Below are 19,609 nucleotides of genomic sequence, written 5' to 3'. Positions count from 1 at the left end.
CCTTCCTTCTGTGTCATCTAGACAATTCATCTGGTAGACCATAATTATGTATGGCATATAGCGAAAAAATCCATCGGTTAATCTCAACTTCACACCCTCAAAACAAACGGTTTATCCAGCAGTACATATCCAAAGGGAAAATGATTTACACCAATTACATGGGTAATTAATTTTTCAATGATGATCTTTTGGCGCTGATCCATTTATGATGAGGTCCAGTACCTGAATGGTTTGGATCACGGAAAGGTATATGTCCCACATGTAGTGTGTTTCTGGCTGATTGAAAAAGTGCTCCCTGAATTGGTATGGTATGTTTCCTTATGTTTTTAACATCAAGGACATAATGTCTTCCACAACTCCTGTCAAATGATTTCATGATGGAAATAACAAGTGACCATCCCTGCCAAATTACCTAATTATTTTTATTTCTTCAGGACACGATAGAGATTGACGAGGATCTCCTTGCAAACAGCAAAAGATCACTGGAGACTTTAGTTACTGTAGGTATGTCATTGGGTGTCTCAAAACAGAAACGAGCTGAAACAGGATCTCTAAATTTGGAAGGGTTTACCATTTCTTGAGTGCCTCAAGCATGTCCAGAAGTGATCTCCTCAACATAGTACAAGGCAATGAAGGATTGAAGCTCTCTAAGTTATGTAATTTAAGACTATTTCCACCCACATATCTTTTGTATATTCAATGGAAAAGAAGATTAGTACTATACAATTTTATTTGGAGCATGCGACATTTTCCCCATCAGTACAATGCAAGCACAAATCCATCCCTTTCATTCCACAATACGGTAATGGGCCAGCCATTGCTGTACTGCAGGATGTGTGCATGCAAATAATAATAATGATGATGATGATGATGATGATGATGATGAGCCGGTCAGTGATGTACTGCAGGAAGTATGCATGAAAAAAGAAAAAATAAACCAATTCCTACGGCATGTCAAAACATGGTTTACTTTGATCTATTGTCACGAAAACCTTAACTGATACCCTTCCAGTTTGATTAGGTTAGACCAGGCGTTGGACCATTAACCTTAACTGAGACCTGGCCAGTTTGATCAGGGTTAGACCAGGCTTTGGAACCATTGCTACCCTCGTTTCATGTGATTTGCAGTATACGGTGGTCTGTCAGTGGCTGTGCTAGAGTTTGGGCATTGTCATAATCACTTATTGTTTTATGTTCCCCATTAGTTTAGCATCCATCTAAAGTTACTTATTGTATTTACATGATTACATATCTGCAACTTTCATCTTGATTACATTTATGACTTGACGGTTATCCATTTTTAAGGATGTCAAGAAATGATTCCCACCAATATCTGACCTGATTTGCACCTCCACGGTATATCAGTACTTAAGCCAGGGTTAATTCTGTATTTGGCGGAGAAGCCTAACCTGGCCGCTACGGACCCGTGAGGCCAGAGCAAATCAAACATGTTTGGATGATCATAAATGTCCAACCAATGACTTTAATAGTCTACCATTTTTTCCCATATTGCCTATTCCTATGGTGCTGATTAGATGGTATTTTAGATGGCATTCTCCATGTCACACACTCTGCATGGTATGCGTAAATATGGGATTTTGCTACCATCCTCAAACCTTTTAAATGGCACACAGCATGACCCATTGTCGATCCAAACTGTTCATTCATTCATGTAACTAGGAGCGAACCATGGTGCAAAATTCATGCCAATCAGGCGATCCAATGGGTAGCAAGAAAATGAACAGTCAAGATTGACTAAAGAAACAAAATAGGTCCAAACATCATCTAAAAACATCTACTGGATAGATCCCATGTATTCTAAAGTAAGATTTAATAGATTCTAATCTTGTGATTTATGGCTTGTAAACAATGGACAATTGTAACAAATTGGCCTTGTGTGCAGACAGTCATATGGAGAGAGAGAGAGAGAGAGAGAGAGAGAGAGAGAGTCCATATCTTTTAGATAACGCGAGAGAGAGAGAGAGAGAGAGTCCATATCTTTTAGATAACGCTTAGTTTACAAATGCAACAATGAAAATGACAAAAGTGATACATTTCATTCAACGGTCCCTCCACCTATGTATAAATATGTGACTCTCCCATCTTTTTTTTCATCTTCTTTTTAACCTACACAACAGTGGAAAGCATCAAACCCCAACCAGACTGTGATGCTCCATACAATTCTTCCCTCCGTTGTCCCATTCCTGAGGTTGTTAGTAGAATATATGCAATGAAACCCCATAATACAAGGATTCTGCCCAGTTACAACAACAGTAAGAATCCCAAACGCAAGCAAACAAGGGAAGGTACAGCTTTCCCCCATTGGAAAGGCTAAGCCATATGTATTTCCCATTCCCGAAATTATACAGAAAAGGGAAGCCATGGAAAACCTAAGTTTTTTATGGACTTCGACTCACATGGCCGCAGGCAACATGCTTCTTTTTCCTCGGGCAGCTCGAGCTGTGTGGGAAATGAGATTAAAATGGACCAATAACCCCTCAAGGAGATGACTTCCAATCGAACTGGAGATTATTGAAGGTGTTGACTGTTCCAAGCCCACCTAATTGCCGGTTCCCCATATCTTGTTGCTGCTGATGATTCATCGTAGTTTCTTGAGACATCGAAGGCATGCCGACCCTTCCATTCAACATCACAGAATTGTTGGACATTGCAGCTCTGATTCCACTAGGTGTAGCTGATGAGCCAATCCGCCCCATGTTGCCAAATCCCACACTTGAATTGTTGGCGATCCCATTCCCAACTAGGCCATTCAGCACTGTGTTGCCTGTGTGTGTGATTCCGTTGATGCCCTTTATCTCATTCCCCAACGAACCGACACTAACCATGCCACCACCTCCATTTAGCTGGGACGACATCATCATTTCTTGTATGATTTGCTGAACGGAGCTCTGAGAATCATTTGGCTCAGCTTCGCTGGCCTGCGAAGGCTGTTGCATGGGGATGTTTGCAGGTGAATTTGCAGAATTTAAGTGGGAGGTGGTGGCTGAGGTTAAGGCATTATGTGATGTTTGTTGGGGGTTATTAGACGCAGACAGCGTCGGCGATGGGAAAGGGGAAGATGGGTTGGCTTGGGATTGTGGTAGTGAATTAGATGAGCTGGCCGACGGAATCTGAACCGTGGTCCCACCATATGGACTGTTTAAAGTGCTCATTGAGTTCTCCTGCCTGGAATTCATCGAGTTTTGGTGGAGAAGTCCGACAATGGTACTGGTGGAGGTGGGGGTAGATGTGGGATTGAGGGAGTTATTTACATTGACAACCCCATTGCTAGCAGCAAGCTGCACTGCATTTGTCTGAATGGAATTCTGGTCATTGTTCGAGTTCTGTGTCATGGATTGCTCCTCAGGCTGTTGACTTTGACTGTGGGGCCCAGATGCAGCAGCGGTCCTTCGAGGGAAGTTGATCAAGCTTGCTGAACAAGAAAATGGAAATTGTTTACTACATAGGCTCAATAAAATCAACATTCCAGTTCATGACAATCAAATGATTCCCATATCTAAATCGAATTTCATGTTTCTGTGCCGAGACAGGTGCGTATCAGAATAATTGTAAGACAGGGTTACAAGTATTGTGCAAGGTTATCACTAAAAATTATCAGATCTTTAAAAAGCAACCACTACTCATCAAGGACGAGCCATGTTAAAGACATTAGCAATTCCAGGTCAGAGTTGCCAAGGGAACGAGTCAATAAATAACAGGAAAAAGGCACTCTCTGAAGAATAATTTTTCCAGGACACAATGGAAACAAGACTCGAGATCATATTGAAGATTCCATCTACTTGATAAAATGATAAAAACAAGCTATAAAATATGAGTAGCATGGATAATATGGTAGACATTTAGGAAGCAAGAGTTACTCTGTAGAATCTCTGAAAAGAAAAGGAACAAGAAAACTAAAGCTTACCCATCGGTCCAGTCCCTGTTTCGCGGCTGTAATCGATCAAATCTTTCATACTATTAACCACCTCTGATATCTGCAATTAATAATAGATCCAACAAATCAGCCGTAGATAAAGTAGCAACATAACAATAATATCAGCTGACAGAACATCTGGGTCTCACCTATATTCGTAACTCAACCTGAGATTATAAGGGGGAAAAAACACTAATTGTGCCTAAATGGAACAAGCCAAAACACACCTCAAGGGTGAATACTTCTCTGTTTTATTTTACATAATTTTTTCTATTAAAATTAAAAATCATGATTCATGAGCACATGTCCACTTCCGATAATCAGATTGCATGTTTCTTGATCATTTATGGTGTGAATTATAACTTTTAGTTTAACCTCAAGTACTATATGCCTGCACCAGGCCATGTACGGTCTGAATATCAGAACTTGCAGTTTTTCAAGGAATATACTGGTAAACAAGATCCTCAAATGTGAAAACTCACATTAATTTGAAAGAGGGATTCAAAAAAAAAAATCCAAAATCTGTGACTTAACATACCCAGCCAGGCATTGGAGAAGGCTAATGAATTGAAGGATTGCCTATTTCTAGTGTAGGATTCCTTTAGTGCATCATTCCATCAACTGTAAGTTCACAATTTTTTATGAAGCATAGCATTGACTGATGTGTATTCAATGCATCATTCCATCAACTGTAAGTTCACAATTTTTTATGAAGCATAGCATTGACTGATGTGTATTCAAGTTTTATTATACCACTGGAATTCAAAAAGGTTTCCTCATGCATGAGAAATTAGAGTTATTTAACCATGGCACCATACATCTAGTACACATTTTAGATTCATCATCGTCATCATCATCATCATCTAAGCCTTATCCCAGCTAATTGGGGTTGACTACACATTTTAGTTTGATTTTTAAATAAATACTTTGGATGATGAAATAATTCATATCATGTTTTTAACTTCTAGGACTTTCCACAATGTTAACCGATATTAATTGTGTTTGTTGAACCCGAATGGGTATGGCAGCAAAAGCATCACGTTAGCATAAGACATACCCAGGTTTGACAACTAGGAATATAGGGTTTTCATGTCCTTACCCTAAATCATACCCTACCGAACCAAAAATATACCAACTGCCACTGTCTCAAAGCCACATAAATAGAAGGTTAGTTTCATTGTTTTCAGAAACATAATGATAGAAGAAATCCAAACAAATAAACAGGATGTTGGCATAAATTCTTTACTTATCTAGGGCATCTAGGAAGGATAGCAAGTGAAGTTATTTACAAAGGAGAACTAAGACAAGATAGGATGGCCCCAGAATAGAAAAATACTGCATGATTTACAAATCAATGAATAAAGCCAATATAAGGCTTGAAGTTTGCTAATTCCACACACTTGGACCCTGCCCATCCACGCCTAAGCACACATGCCAGTATGGCACAACTATGTGAGATCTGGGCTTTCCAACAGGTTGGAAACCCACTTAGATCGTCTTGCTTGAAAGTCATGCTGTTTCACTCAGGCAATCCAGTCTACAAAACAATGGATGTCTAGAGAAAACATAGTTTCAACCAGCTGTTTGTTTTATTAACTATGGCCTGCCTGAGGAAGGAAGTGGCCCAATTTGGGGGGAAGAAGATTTAAACAGTGTGGCTCACCTGATTCAAAACTTGGATTTCTCTCACACGTGTCATATCAGCATACATATTTCTTGAGTGTGTATGTGCAAGGCTCTACACACATAGGGGCTTAGCAAAACTCAAAAAGCTTTATGACAACATACAAGACAAATTACATTTTGGCAGGCCTAGAGGGAGTAATTAAGAAACAATTTTTAGGTATCAATTACCTCCAAGGACTTATAAGACTGGTTGACAAGCCAAGCAATTCATCAAGAACATATTGACAGGAGTTAGCATAGAGCAAACTACCTGAAGGCAACGCACATATCTCTTTGTATATCCCAATTCATTTACCAAAGGTACCTCCAAGGCTTTTGCCAATTGACGAGCAGATGCAACAAACCTAGACACAGATAAAGTATTATGTTATTAGAGATTAATCAATTCATAACTTGGGATGCCGCAAATCAATAAGGGATGATTGGGATGATCTCACATGTGACCGACTGTACAAGGGTATTATGGTTCCTATTAGGGCTGTCAACAGCCAGCCCTAGGGTTGGCTTCAGCCCAGATTTTGAATTTGTTCGGGCCGGGCCTATTCAAAATTTTGATTTTGCCTGACCCAAGCCCGGCCGATTGACAGCCCTAGTTTTCTAGTGTTTCAAACTATTTTCCTTTTAGTCCTTGAGATGGGGTGTTAGAATATAGACTTTAGTTCATGGGCTTTATTTTATGTAACAAGTATGCGGGGTATTTTTGTACTTTCACATTTATTATTTTTTTACCATGTGCCCTCTTCTCTCTTTCCCTTGCTCCTCATATTCATTCTCTCTCTAAATCCTACTCAAGAATATCAAAGCGGTAACAGATTCATACCTTGTTTCTCCCCCCCTTTCTTTCACATTCTTTCTCCCCTTCCTTTTTTTGCTTTTACAGGGTGAAAACTTGAATTGTTAGGGGGCTGATTTACACAAACCACTTCTGTTTGTTGTTCAACCACCATATGTTGGGATGTTTGGTTATATCTTGTTAGTGTACTTGAGGCGTATACGACCATCCATAGCCATATTTGAATATCAACTGCCAGTGTAGATGAAATGTAAATCGGTTATCGTATTCGTTATGAACCGGTTTGTACGTGTGTCGTGGAAATCAACGATCTACACTCTCTTGAACCAAGTGTTAGGTGAGTTCAAGTTCTGGTTCTTCTCTATGTGTTTGTTTTCTTCTCCTTCCTAAATATGGATGTAAAAATAATGCTAAGAATAGTCTTCTACCTCCATATGAGTCGATGAATCTTCAAATTACATTGACCGAACTTAACGGTGCAAATTATTTACAAGGGGCCACATCGTTAGAAGTGTTTCTTATAGAAAGAAGAAAATTGAAGTATTTGACATCCTCTTAGGTTTGTTGAAAGTTTAACATATTATGCAGATTGGGTGGCAGAAAAAGCTTAGATTAGGGCCTTGTTAGCACAGAAACACATTAGTGCAAATATGTGCAAATGTTATCTTTTTCAAAACAACAAAAGAAGTTTGGAAAAATCTTTTAAAGAAAAAAGTTTGAATTTTTTTTTAAAGGAATGTACTCAGGTGACATCAAAGCTTCAAACAAGGGGATAAGAGCGTAGGCAAATATTATTCGGCATCCTTGGATATGTGGGAAGAACTAAACGTATATCAACCCCTGTCGACTGATTATGAAACCATGAGACAGCGGAGAGGACCTTTGTGTTGGCAAATTCCTATCTGGTTTTCGTCCTAAGTTTGAACTCATGCAAGCTCAGATTCTTGGAGGCAGTGAAATTCCATATGATACAAAGGTGTTTGCCCATATTCATCATGCAGTTAGTGCAAATACACCAAGTTCATCTACATCTGATCGCTTGACCCTTATTTCTTCATCTAGTAGGGGAGATGGAGGGAAGTTGTGGTGGTCATAGTCATGGTAGACAATTTGGTAGTAGAGATTCAGGGGAAGGTTGTTTTGGAGGTATGGATACTTGGGGAGGTCGTGGTTCAGATTGGTGGCAGCCATGGTCGTGATCGTGTTAATCGAAAATGCTCTAACTGTGGTCTTTCTAACCACATTGCCAATACATGTTAGGGCCTCGCTAATAGGCCAGCTTGGGCAAATTAGGTTCATTTTGTTGATGACGGTATTGAGGGCTATATCTCCAAGCCCATCTCAACTCATTTCAAATAAAGTACAATAGGTGATATAGTTACGCTGTCCAAAGATGAGTATGCCAAATTACTAAAATATCGTTCCACCCACGTGTCCTCCACTACTACTCTTGCTCAATCAGGCATGATATATCTTGCTTCCTCTGAAAGTGTTCCTTGGCTTATTGATTCTAGAGCTTCGACCATATGACTAGTTAGCATAGTATTTCATCTCGGTTAGATAAGTCTACTCATATTTCCTCTGTAGCATTAGTTGAAGGCAACTACAACCCATGTGTCTAGGTTGGGTACTATTTATCCTATTCCATCACTGCCATTATCATCAATGTTACATATTCCTAAATTTTGAATTAGTTGTCAGTAAGCTAACCAAATCCTTGAACAGTTCTGTTACATTTTACCCTTCATATTATGAATTTTAGGATTTAAAGACGAGGATGATTGGTGAAGGACATGAAGCGAATGGTCATTATTATCTCGACAGTGGAATAATTGGAATTGCATTGCGAATAGATATCTCACCTTATCAGTGACATTGCAGGCTTGGTCAATCTCATTGAGTAGTTTTAAAGAGTCTCGTTTCATCATTGCCTTATGTCTCTGAGTTGGAGTGTGCAACTTACGAGTTAAGCAAGCATCATAAAGTCTCTTTTTCACCTTATGTATATAGACAAAGGGAGTGGTAGCCCCTTCTCTTTAGTGCATTCTGATGTTTAGGATCCAGATTGTACTACTAGTTTATTTGACTTCAAGTACTTTATTATCTTTGTGGACGATTATTCTCGCTTTTATTCTCACTGCTTTAATTGTCAAACACATGAAGTTGATCTTTGTTGGTGTTACATGAGGGCATTCATAAATCAAAAAATTAATATTAACCATGAGACAGATCTCCCAGGGACAAAAATTTGAGGCTGAGAAAAATAAATAGCAGACAGAGTAATAACTATTTCCTGATTTAGAAAATTCAATCCAGTACAATCACAGATTCATGCAACTGCAGGAAGAAAAAAAAATCCCAGATCGGAAATGGTAATTTGGCCGAAGCCCGAAGTAGAACATGATAGAGTGACTTACATATTACAATTAGTTTGCAAGTCCTGAGCAGATAAGTTGGAAGATGCATTTTGCGTAGCAGCCTGGTATTTCTGAGCCACTGCACCGAGCTGACTAACCTGCCCATAGGAAACATCAGCTATCAATCATCTGGAAGCTATAAAAATGTACCTCAAAGGCATCATATATTTGGGAGGATCCTCAATTAGTTGCGATAAGGCTTAGATAATGATGATGATGATGATCCACTACACAAACTAGAGCTCCTTTTGGAACTTAGGCTGCATGCGTGTGGAACTGCCCGCTCCCAGTGCAAAGGTTTTGAGGCCGCCTAGAACTGAAAGGGCGCAGGGTCAGGAAATGCATAGAAAACAGATTCACTTGAGTAGGCTCTGTTTTCCATCAAACCTGGTCCAACATAACGATTCCACTTGTTTCATCCAAGACCTGAAACGAGCCTGCTTCATTTTATGTTTTCCTTTGCCGAAACTAATAATTCCCAGCCATTATTTCAAGACAAGCAAATACAGCCTTATCAAATGGCGCAGTAAGAATTTACAACAAGAAGAAAGTAAATTATTTTTTTTTGCCAATGCCTAATTCAGTAGGAAATGTCATAAGCTAATCAATGATGCATCACAACTAGTGAAAAGGATGCTAGATGCAGCAATAGGTTAAAAAAATAATAAAAATTAAAAAATCAGTTGAACTTCTAGTTTGGACCTGAATGAAATAAATGTGAGCAAGGTGATAAAGAAACTAAAACAAATGGAGGCAGAGAACTATATTTGAAACAAATCAGTATACAGTAAATGTAAAAGGCATTTCTAAGTGTATCTTGGGTTCACTTAATTGGATTTATTATTACTTCTTTGCCATAGCATATTTAGGTATATCATATTACTTGTCTTTTCTGTAACTCGGTACTATATATGGTCTTACATTGGATATCCTTTTCACTTGCCTATTGCCTTTTTCTACACATGTATTGTGTGAATTTACAAGGTAACTTGTTGATTTGCCTTAATCTGCATATTCAACAGAAAACCCATATAACTTAGCTCTATCCACACCCATTTTCTCATCAATAAACCAAACTAAATCCTTGCTTGTTGACGTAGTTTTTACCACGGCATCAAAAGGTGCCTCTTCTTTTCCCTTTTTTATCTATCGATTGGAAGCCCTCAATAATCTCATTCAGAACAGTCATACACGTTGGGAGTTTACTAATGAAACATAAAGCAATCACGAGCCAATGTTGTAAAATCAATTTTACAGATTCGGGAAGAGAAAATAACCAAGTTTAAGGGTAGATACCCACACTCATCCACAGCCACAACCTCTTTCTCCTCAAATTATGAAGAAATTAGCCCCTGACAACAATTTCTAGAATCGATTCCCTTTTCCTGATTTCTTAAAATCCACCAGGGATGCAACCCACCAGCTTGTCCCAAACCTGGGTAAAGGAGCAGGGTTGATGTAATATGGACAGCCAGTCATTAAACAAATCGTGAGAATCAGCTGAATCCAACTAGCTCAGATAAGGCCATTATATTGATGATGATGGTATTTTTATGAGCTCTAATGAGCTCTATAAACTGGGTCAATTTTCAAGTTTCTCACACAGGTTGCTTCCTCCCGCTCCAAGGATGATTTCCAAAATATAATGACAAGCTTTTGACAACCAGTAAACTTAGGGTGCAATCCATCACTTAGTTAACCAATCTAGTGACTCTGTGATCATCATCACCAGAGTCTTTCTCCCAGAAATTTAGGGTCAGCTTAATAGAGGAATTTCAAGATTGGAATAGACTTCCATAAAAATTCAAAAATTTTAAAATGTGAGACTGTGAGAGTCATATCCTTTTAAGTACATCTATCACCATGAATGTCCAGTCCAATCCAAGGTTAGCCTGGATTGAAACTTGTTCCGGTATGTGCTACATGAACGGGTATGTGGTACGCTACCTCAATACCTGGTAAGCTAGGGTAGGATCATGTGATGTTGAGCGGGTCGCAGACACTTTCATGGCAAAGATGGACCGGAGAAGGCCCGATCGGAGGCGGAAATGATCCGGACCGTCAGAACCTTAAATCAGTCGTATCTCGCAAACCCGGATGAGTTTTTTGACATATTATATATGATTTTGGGGTAAGAGAACCTACTTAAGCCAACCAACACCGCTATGCTAGGTTGCCCATGCCGGATTTGCGAGATTCCATCAGATCGACGGTCAAAAGCCCCTTTTATTTTCATTTTTACTATAAATAGTAAGTTTTAGTTGGAGTATATCTTTTGATCCTTTTTTGTTGTAGAAGTCGTGCCCAACATGAAAAGGGCTTAGAAAAGTTAGGAGAATAATGTGCTTGGGCCAAATTGGACACTTACTAGTTTTGGCCAAAAACCATGAAGTCTAGTAAGAATAGAGGTAGTCTATAAATAGTAAGTTTACTATTTATAGTAAGTCACATTTTTAGGGTGTTTAAGTTGGAGTCTAAGTCTAAAACACCGTCTTAGGTTTGAGTTCCTTATTTAAAGAGTTGTAATTTTATTTTATTTTTATCATCAATTAAGTTATTTCGAATTTATTAGGAATTATTTCTACTTTTATCCCTTATCGATTCGAGCAAGCTCTATGAGAAGTCTAGAGAGCTCTGTGGATTTGTGGTAGTTATCCCCTGAGGAAGATGGTGATCGACCTCATCATGTCCCTCCTTGCGCCAAGTGGAATCAAAGCGAGGACTCCCCTCGTGCCGATGGCAATTAACAACGGAATGGACCAAAATCCCGTGGATAGTGATCTATGGATTTGTTATCTATCAGAAAGAATGGAAGACTTCCACTGAGAGAGTCAGTTGACCATGCAAGGGTTGCAGCAACGCTCGACCGTATTACGGATGCGCTAATTCCACCCCGAACCCAACGTGACGCTCAACCGCCCATGATCGTTGTACAGCACAACCCTGTTTTCCATAGAGCGCTTCCGAAGACAAATCGTAAGGCTATCCCAGATGAGTCGAGCTCCAGCAACAAAGACGTCAGTGGCGTCATTGCCCGACGACCGGTCTGTGGAGACGATCGACTATATCACGCTAAAAGAGACTATCAAGGTAAGGCCAAACTTTCCAATTTTAATGGCTTATCGTGTATAGAAGACTTCTTCGATTGGTTAGCCAAAGTAGAACGGTATTTTGATTACATTGACGTGCTCGGAGAAAAGAAAGTAGGAGAGCGTCCTCGACCTCCTACAACCGCAAATTGTGACCCGATGAGCGATCCATCAAGGCCTCAACGTGCAGCGCCCACTACAGCAGGTTCGAGCAGGATTCTAAATTCTTATGGTCAACCAAGGCCAGACCATTGTTACTGTTGTGGCCAACCGGGCCACTTATCAAACACCTGCCCTCAATGCCCCGCAGCCCACTTGGACATTAACGAAGGGGACAATGAAGGTGAGACAGCAGAAGAAGGCCCTGGACTTGATGAGAATGAACTAGTCGCTTAAGAAGGAACTGGTGACGAAGAATGGTTGTCTGAGGATCATGGCGAATCCTTGATCGTAAGGTGGCTATTATATACTCCAAGGAAGGAGGTGCACCCATAGCGGCACAATATATTCTGCACGTGATATACCATCAATAGCAATTTCTGTAATGTAATCATAGACAGTGGCAATAGCGACAACATCGTCTTGAAGGTGATGGTGGATAAGTAGCGGCTACCTATGACAAAAAATCATTCCCCTTTCTCGATTGGCTGGATGAAAAAGATGAACGATACTAAGGTAACTGAATAATGCACCGTCTTGTTTTCAATTGGTAGGAATTATAAAGATTACGTACTTTGTGACGTGGTCAACTTGGAAGCATGTCATATGTGGCTCGATCAACCATGAAAATTGGACAGTGACATAACCCACCGAAGACAAGACAATGTCTACGTCTTCGTCAAGGACGACCACAAGACGATCTGTGCCCCTATAGCATCAGAGAACCACCTTGAAGCTTCTAAAGTGGAGGAGAGGTCTCTTCTGACCATTCAGGATTTTGTGGAGGAATCGAAGAAAACCGCCGAGTGTATGCCGTAGTAGTAAAGGGTGAGGAATCGGAGCTCTTAAACATTCCCCCAGGTTTAAGGCCGTTGCTGAATAAATTCGAAGAAATCTGGCCCAAAGGGCCACCCCCCCCATGCAGGACATCCAACATCACAGACCTCGTCCCTGACGCTAGCTTGCCCAACCGTCTTCACTATTGGATGAATCTGAAAGAGTGTGAGATACTTTAGGGCCATGTGGAGAATTTGATCCGTAAGGGTCTTCTGAGAGAAAGCATGAGCCCATGCGTCGTGCCAGTTTTATTAAGGCCGAAGAAAGATTGGAGCTGGTGCATGTATGTCGACAGCCAGACAATTAGCAAGATTACCATTAAATACCGGTTCCCGATACCACGGTTGGACGACATGCTTGATATGCTAGAAGGTGCCAAGGTGTTGTCTAAACTAGATCTGAGGAGCGGGTACCATCAAATTCATATCTAACCCCGTGATAAGTGAAAAAAGGCATTCAAGACCAAGGTTGTATAAGTGGTTGGTCATCCCCTTCGGTCTAACGAACGCACCAAGCACTTATGCATATGATGAATCAAGTGATGAAGTCGTTTATTGGTCGGGTTGTGGTAGTATATTTTAATGATATCCTGATATATAGCCAGAGTGAGACAGAGCACATGGAACATCTCAGGCAGGTGCTACATGTCCTGACAGTTAACAAGTTGTACATTTACTCTCTGTGCCTCTAGGATACGGAATCAATGAATAACTTTTGTCATTAATCACGAGTTCAAGTCTAACCTCTGAAGGTGGTTCTTGGGTCTCTTTGAAATGCAAAGGGTGATGCCTAGATCTATTGTAGTTATCGTTCAAGCACATAAATGGGGGATTCCAAGAAAGAAAATCTTATGGTGTATGTCCCTGTTGTCTAGTCTATGGCCATTATGAAGAGAGCATGATAATAAAAAATTTAATAACATATCGGAGAGTGCAGATGTGGCATTCCTGAGGGCAAAAGGGAGTATCCTTTGGGCTTTGTGGGATACTCATTTCGAGGGTTGTGAATGGAAAAATATTTGGTGTATTTGGGGGAGCTTTTCCCTCAATTATGTGCGGTGGGATGACTCGTCATTAGGGCTGTCAATGGGCTGGGCCTGGGGTAGGTCTCAGTCTGGATTTTGAACTATTTGGGGGCAGGCCGTCAGGCTGAGCCTATTCAAAATTCTGATTTTCAGGCCTGAGCCTGGCCCATTGACGCCCCTACTCATCATCCCTTTTACACCTTTTTTCTTTTGTAGATCCTCTGTTTGGTGCCAATCAATTTCTATTGTTGCCACTAAAAAAAAAAAGATGAAAATACAGACCCAGCCAATTATAGTTACAGTCAATCTTTCAATACAAAATTTCACCAAAATTTTCCATTAACATGATGCATTACAAACAAGGTCCAGACTATTACAAGTTCAATCATAATTCATAAGACAACCACCGAGCATCCTCAATTACATCACAATTTAATCTTGTCATAGAGTTAGTTAAAAATTTAAGATGACAAATTGAAATGTGGATAATTACCAATAACAGAAATAATGAAAAAGAAATTAATTAGTACTTTTCAAACAATATAAAGAAAAATAATAAATGTGGGTAAGGAGTTACTAGTGTAATCAACCTGGGACTCAGATGAGCCACCAGATCCCAAATTAGATAGCTTTTATACAAGAACAGTGTCATTTTTACTCGACCTCTCATAAGGCAAAAGATCCCAAAGAAAACTCAATGTGTTTGCCTGTAATGACTATAAGCAACAACACAGCAGGTCCCTAAACCAGCATCTACTTTAACGAGTAGATCCATTTCATGGGTTACCTGAGGTATTATCAACCTTCGAGGGATGAGCTCCTCATGACGCCGAGCACAAAACTCCCAGGAACAAATCTGGAGCAGAAAATAAGGGGAAAAAAAATTAATGATAAATGTTGAATAGATGCCTCAGATATTACAAGTGTATGTTGTATACAATGTTGAACCTTCAGATCTGAAGAGAAAACAATCCGAAGTTGACCGTCACGAACTACACGCAATTGTTCAAACACACTTTCCTGGATTGCTTTTGCATAATCTAAGACAATTTGACCTGACGAATTCTGATATTCGCGTGGCATATCGACATAAAGAAGTTCTTCCAATGTTCCACTATCATATTTGATTTTGCATAACCTTGGTAAAACCTCAACAGTGGTTTCTGAAAGCATAAAAAGAAAATATAAAATAAGATATGTTCATAGAAAACTCTTTAAATACAATGAATTAGAGAGGCAAAGTTCCATTTATACTGACACGGATGTGCAGAAGAATTCCATGAATCAAAATTAAATCCAGTAAGGCCTAGTGTAACAAAATTCTCAAACCATGGAAAGGTGCATACCAAAACCGCGGCCAGGCTTACGGTTGCATATTTCACAGTGCCACGCATCCTGCAAAATAGCAATTAAATAGAGTTAGGATAGGCAATTCAAATTGAGAGCAAGTAAACACAAGGACTGCTACTAATTGCATTGGAATAATTACTCCAATGTCAATTAACCCATCAATATCTCAGATCCAGCCCTGAGCGAAAAATCCAGATAGAGTAATGAGCAGATCCGAAGCAAATCAATGTGGCAAGATCATCTACAACTCTTTGTGGTAAAACTAAAGGCCAACAATAAGGAACGAAAGGGGGAAGGGAGGAAAGAAAAATACACCAAGTTTCATGAGCAACAGACCTGAGGAAAAACACCAGTTGTTTGCCTGCCACTTCCATACAGCGAAACACACCACCGTTTCTTGGCATTCAGAGCAAAGTACTCAGCAACGAATTTCCTCCAAAAGTCAATATTGTTATCCTGCATAAAAGACAGCATAAGCACAAGAAACTAGCAATATTGCTACTCTGCCATGTCCAGACATATGAATCACAATCAGGGGCAAAAAAGCTTACTGCAGGTCGGTGTTGCTGGTGATACATATAGTTAGTCAAACGACGAGCGCATGTCCCCGGTTCATAAATAGCCGATTTCACAGCAGCTCTCACAGGCAAATTCTGCTGCTGAAACTGCTGCTGTAATTGGGAGCGTTGCTGGGGAAGTGCCGCCTTAAAAATTTGCTGCTGCTGCTGCTGCTGCTGTTGCAGCTGCAGGAAGCGCTGCTGCTGCTGCAAAAGATTCATCTGAGCAGCAGCTGCCTGTGGAGTTTGCCTGGACATGTGCAACAATTGTTGCTGTTGTTGCTGCTGCTGCAGAAACAATGGTTGCTCCGAGTGTTGGGATTCAATTTTTACTTGACCCAGGTTTCTCAAAGGTGGGAGCTGCTGTGGCTCCAATTTCACCGAAGCCAGACTCCGTAAAGGCTGCAACTGTTGCTGCTGTGGCCCATTTTGGTCATTACTCATCTGCGGCTCCAACTTAACGGTACCCACATTGCTTAAACCTCCTCGAAGTGACTGGTATTGTTGCTGCTGCTGCTGATTATGAGGAACAGGAAACTGCTGTAGTGACTGCTGACCATGCTGAAAGTTCTGACTCTCAAGCTGTTGGGGCTGCTGCTGATCTGGCGCCAGCTGGTTGCCAGACGAGTTTGGAAAATGCTGCCCCTGCGCTTGACCCGACGAACCAGGGTTCACCACATTTGACGGCCCAAACGACGCGGGCGAAGGAGTAAAACTCATACCATTGCCTACACTGGAAAGCGGATCCGACTCGGCACCCATGTCAATTCCTCCACGTTGAAGGCTCCCCGAGCCCAAAAGCCCAGAATTCGACCCACCATTACCATACGACTGATTGAGGAGAGACGAAACATTAGGCATGTTCCCAAGCACATTCATGTTATTATACTGAGAACGTGGCGACAGCAGCGAGGGAAATGTGGGCTGAGAAGGGGCGGAACCACCTTGAGCTCCCAAAATGCCAGAGTTTGTTCGTAGAAGTGAAGGCGAAACGGACTGGGCACCACCGACGGGAGTCGGAGGCCCTGACGGCACCATCTTTCAAAAATACGAGCTAAAACAAACAACAGAGACTACAAATCTAACTAAAACCACATGGATTTCCAATTTGGCACCACCAGATTCAGACTACACAGCAAGACCTACAACACTAGGCGTCTCTTACTCAACCCGACAGGCATTTTACTCTCGCATCCATAGCTCACAACGTCGGAGTTTTCACTCAGCCCCAATCTAACAGAAGATTCTTTCCATCTAAGAGTAGAATGATGAGTACCGAACATGGGAATACCAGAAACGAAAGCCAAAACCAAGAAACAGCCTCTGATTCTGGACATCCTAAAATTCCACTATTTCCCAGGAAAGGGCAACCGTCAGCTATCGATTTTCAGAATCTTCTGTCTAATTTCCCAAGAAGCCTCTCACCAATCAAATGCCATTTCTGCAGACTTCCATCTGAAACATTTTCCAACAGTCAGAGAAGAGGTTTTAAGTACGTTACATCCTATCTTTGAAGACTGCTTTGGTCTTACACTCAAATGAATCAAATTCCATTCCTTTACTCATCTCAACTGCAAAGAAAACAGAGAGAAATCATTTTCTCCCCAAAACCAAAGCAATTGAACTCAGGAAAAAACACGATCTTCAAGCCAAGATCCCTACAACGAGATCCACGGAACAGAAACCCCTCAACCACGCCCTAATTCGAGAAATTAGAGCTGAAACTCAACGATCCGGAGCTTGGGAGAAGCAAGATTTAGAGTCGAGATTGAGAAGAGCTTACAGGCAACGGGAATTGAGACGAAATCCGAGAGCTATTTGATCTAAAGCAGTAAAGAAATTATAACAAAAGATAGAGAAGAACCTGGAAATCTCTTCCCTTCTACACTATTTTCAGCTGCTTCAGATACTGTGGTTTCTTCTTTTATACTCTCTCTCTCTCTCTCTCTCTCTCTCTCTCTCTCTCTCTCTGTGTTTCTGCTTCGTTTCCTTTGTTTCAGAGAGAGAAGAGAGTGAGTGATGGTGGTGTTGTGTTGTATTTGCGGACGTCAAAGCTGCATTGGATTGGATTGAATCCGTCTTTCTTCTTCTTTCATTTCCTGCTTTTTCTTAACATCTCTTCGATGCAATTAAGTCAAATCTTCTTCCGGTAGCGGGTCATGATATCATGCATCATCATCATCATCATGGAAGCATATGCCATTCATGTATCATCCCATCATCCATGTTGCCATCCCCCGCCTTTATTAAAAGGAGAGATTTGAATTTACCAAAATATCCTCGTTGTTGATTAGGAACTACTCGGGTTAGATGAACTGTATGATCCTCGAGCAGGGGTTGTGCACAGTGTACTCGGGTTGTCAGTGGGCCCAAATTCACTGATCCAACGGTTGATCTGATAAGCCCATCCGTGGATGGCAAGCGAATTGGCTCGTGTACCACACACCACCAACCTGGCTGGTGTGGGTACGTGTCGTGCGAAGACGATCTCTGACGCTCCTCGAGCTCCGAGTTGTACGAACGGTCAAAAGGATATCAAAGTAACGTAGGCCCCACCATGATGTTTTTATTATATCCACACCGTTCATCCATTTTCCGAGATCATTTTAGAAAATAATCCCAAAATGGAGTTATATCTAAGGCTAAAGTGAACCACATGGGACAATGATTCTCACCACTGAAACATTCATATGGCTTATCATAACATTTAATTTCTATCCAATTTGGTCGTAAGGTTACCAAGAACCGGATGAAGAGAAAAAACAAATATCATGTTAATCCAAAACTTCTGTAACCCGATAAGGGTGTCAATAGTAGACGATTCAATCTACTACTGCTTTTTAAAGTGTGGTCCATTGATCATTGGATCTGTCTTAATTTTTAACTCAAGCCTTGCAACTAGCTCTCGAAATGAACGAACGGTTTGGATATAAAACACGCCTCATGGTGGAACCTATAAAACTCAGCGACGTCAACACATCAGCCAGATCGGTGGTGTAGAGTACACCAGCCAATCCGCTTCCGTCAGCGCTTCGCACGACACGTACTCACACCAGCCAGGTCAGTGGTGTGTGGTGCACCACCCAATCCGCTTCCATACCATACCATGCTTCCTAAATAATACGATAGTACAATCATACCACTCACATAGTCAACAGCTACTGCCAGTTCCCAGTTGGAGACCGGCGGGTAGGACGCAATCCTCGTTCGTCTGAGATAGGATACATCCAATCAGGGTCCTATCGAATCAACGTTCAGGATCACAAACCCGATGGGCCTCACTTGTATATTGTCAAAGCTCCATATTACACCAGGACATTCTTGTGAAAGGATCTAGTCCCGTCCTCGCCTATTTGCAGAGGATCTACGCTATCGTCGTTATATTCTGCTTCTCCACGGACGAGCTCTTCTCGCTGTGCCGCGGGAGATCTTATGTGCCAGCAAACAGGTACGCACGTAAAATCCACTCTGACCACCACGTGTTTTACCCTACGTTAGTCGTTAAGGGTTAAAAATCAGAGGAATCGGTGATTCAGGTTAGCCACATCAAGCAAAACAGTTTTAAAGGAATACCACCCTTGATTTTTATTCTTTTTTAGGGCCACCATGTTGCACATGTGAAATCTATTTCGTTTTATCAGGTGGGTCACACCCATGTTGCGCCTGGGGCCAAAAATCAAGCAGATGCATTATTAGGTGGGCTATGCTAAGGGAACGTAGTTGAGAGGAAGACGCGGACCCTTGATTTGTATACGGCCCATCT

General features: G+C 41.0%; 2 protein-coding genes across 8 annotated transcripts in view; one reads left to right on the top strand and one right to left on the bottom strand.

Annotated features, from left to right (window-relative positions):
• LOC131242609 (phosphatidylserine decarboxylase proenzyme 2-like) overlaps nt 1-740 on the top strand; it is a 34,902-nt gene extending 34,162 nt beyond the window's left edge. For all 6 annotated transcript variants that reach the window (XM_058241358.1, XM_058241361.1, XM_058241359.1 and 3 more), the window contains one exon: nt 435-740. In XM_058241358.1, the coding sequence (XP_058097341.1) occupies nt 435-581 (147 nt within the window). In that variant the 3' untranslated portion in view covers nt 582-740. The remainder of the gene's footprint in view (nt 1-434) is intronic.
• A 1,234-nt stretch (nt 741-1,974) lies between these two features.
• Nucleotides 1,975-17,993, bottom strand: LOC131242608 (transcriptional corepressor SEUSS). Of its 2 annotated transcripts, XM_058241356.1 has the most exons (10): nt 17,711-17,993; nt 15,841-17,301; nt 15,626-15,745; nt 15,286-15,334; nt 14,888-15,102; nt 14,727-14,795; nt 8,831-8,928; nt 5,871-5,964; nt 3,926-3,995; nt 1,975-3,433 (listed from the first exon to the last, which is right to left on the bottom strand). In XM_058241356.1, the coding sequence occupies exons 2-10, from the start codon at nt 16,882-16,884 to the stop codon at nt 2,499-2,501; spliced, it is 2,694 nt and encodes an 897-aa protein (XP_058097339.1). In that variant the 5' UTR covers nt 16,885-17,301; nt 17,711-17,993; the 3' UTR covers nt 1,975-2,498. The 2 variants fall into 2 exon arrangements, with proteins under 2 accessions (XP_058097339.1, XP_058097338.1); XM_058241355.1 differs by having other exon boundaries at nt 15,841-17,993.
• Between the last annotated feature and the right edge of the window lie 1,616 nt (nt 17,994-19,609).

Source organism: Magnolia sinica, chromosome 4 (genome assembly GCF_029962835.1).
Source record: "Magnolia sinica isolate HGM2019 chromosome 4, MsV1, whole genome shotgun sequence".
In the NCBI taxonomy this organism is placed as follows: Eukaryota; Viridiplantae; Streptophyta; class Magnoliopsida; order Magnoliales; family Magnoliaceae; genus Magnolia; species Magnolia sinica.
Note: the sequence above shows the minus strand (reverse complement) of the source record. Positions and strands in the feature narration are given on the sequence as shown.

Bases quoted from the DNA above. Each gene is read 5' to 3' on its own strand.
- LOC131242608 (XM_058241355.1), bottom strand. From the start codon at position 16,884: ATGGTGCCGTCAGGGCCTCCGACTCCCGTCGGTGGTGCCCAGTCCGTT. The intron at 15,335-15,625 runs GTCTGTTGCTCA...GCTATTTTGCAG, and splicing joins CAACTGGTGTTTTTCCTCAG to GATGCGTGGCACTGTGAAAT. The intron at 3,996-5,870 runs GTAGTTTGCTCT...TATTAATTGCAG, and splicing joins GATATGTGCGTTGCCTTCAG to ATATCAGAGGTGGTTAATAG.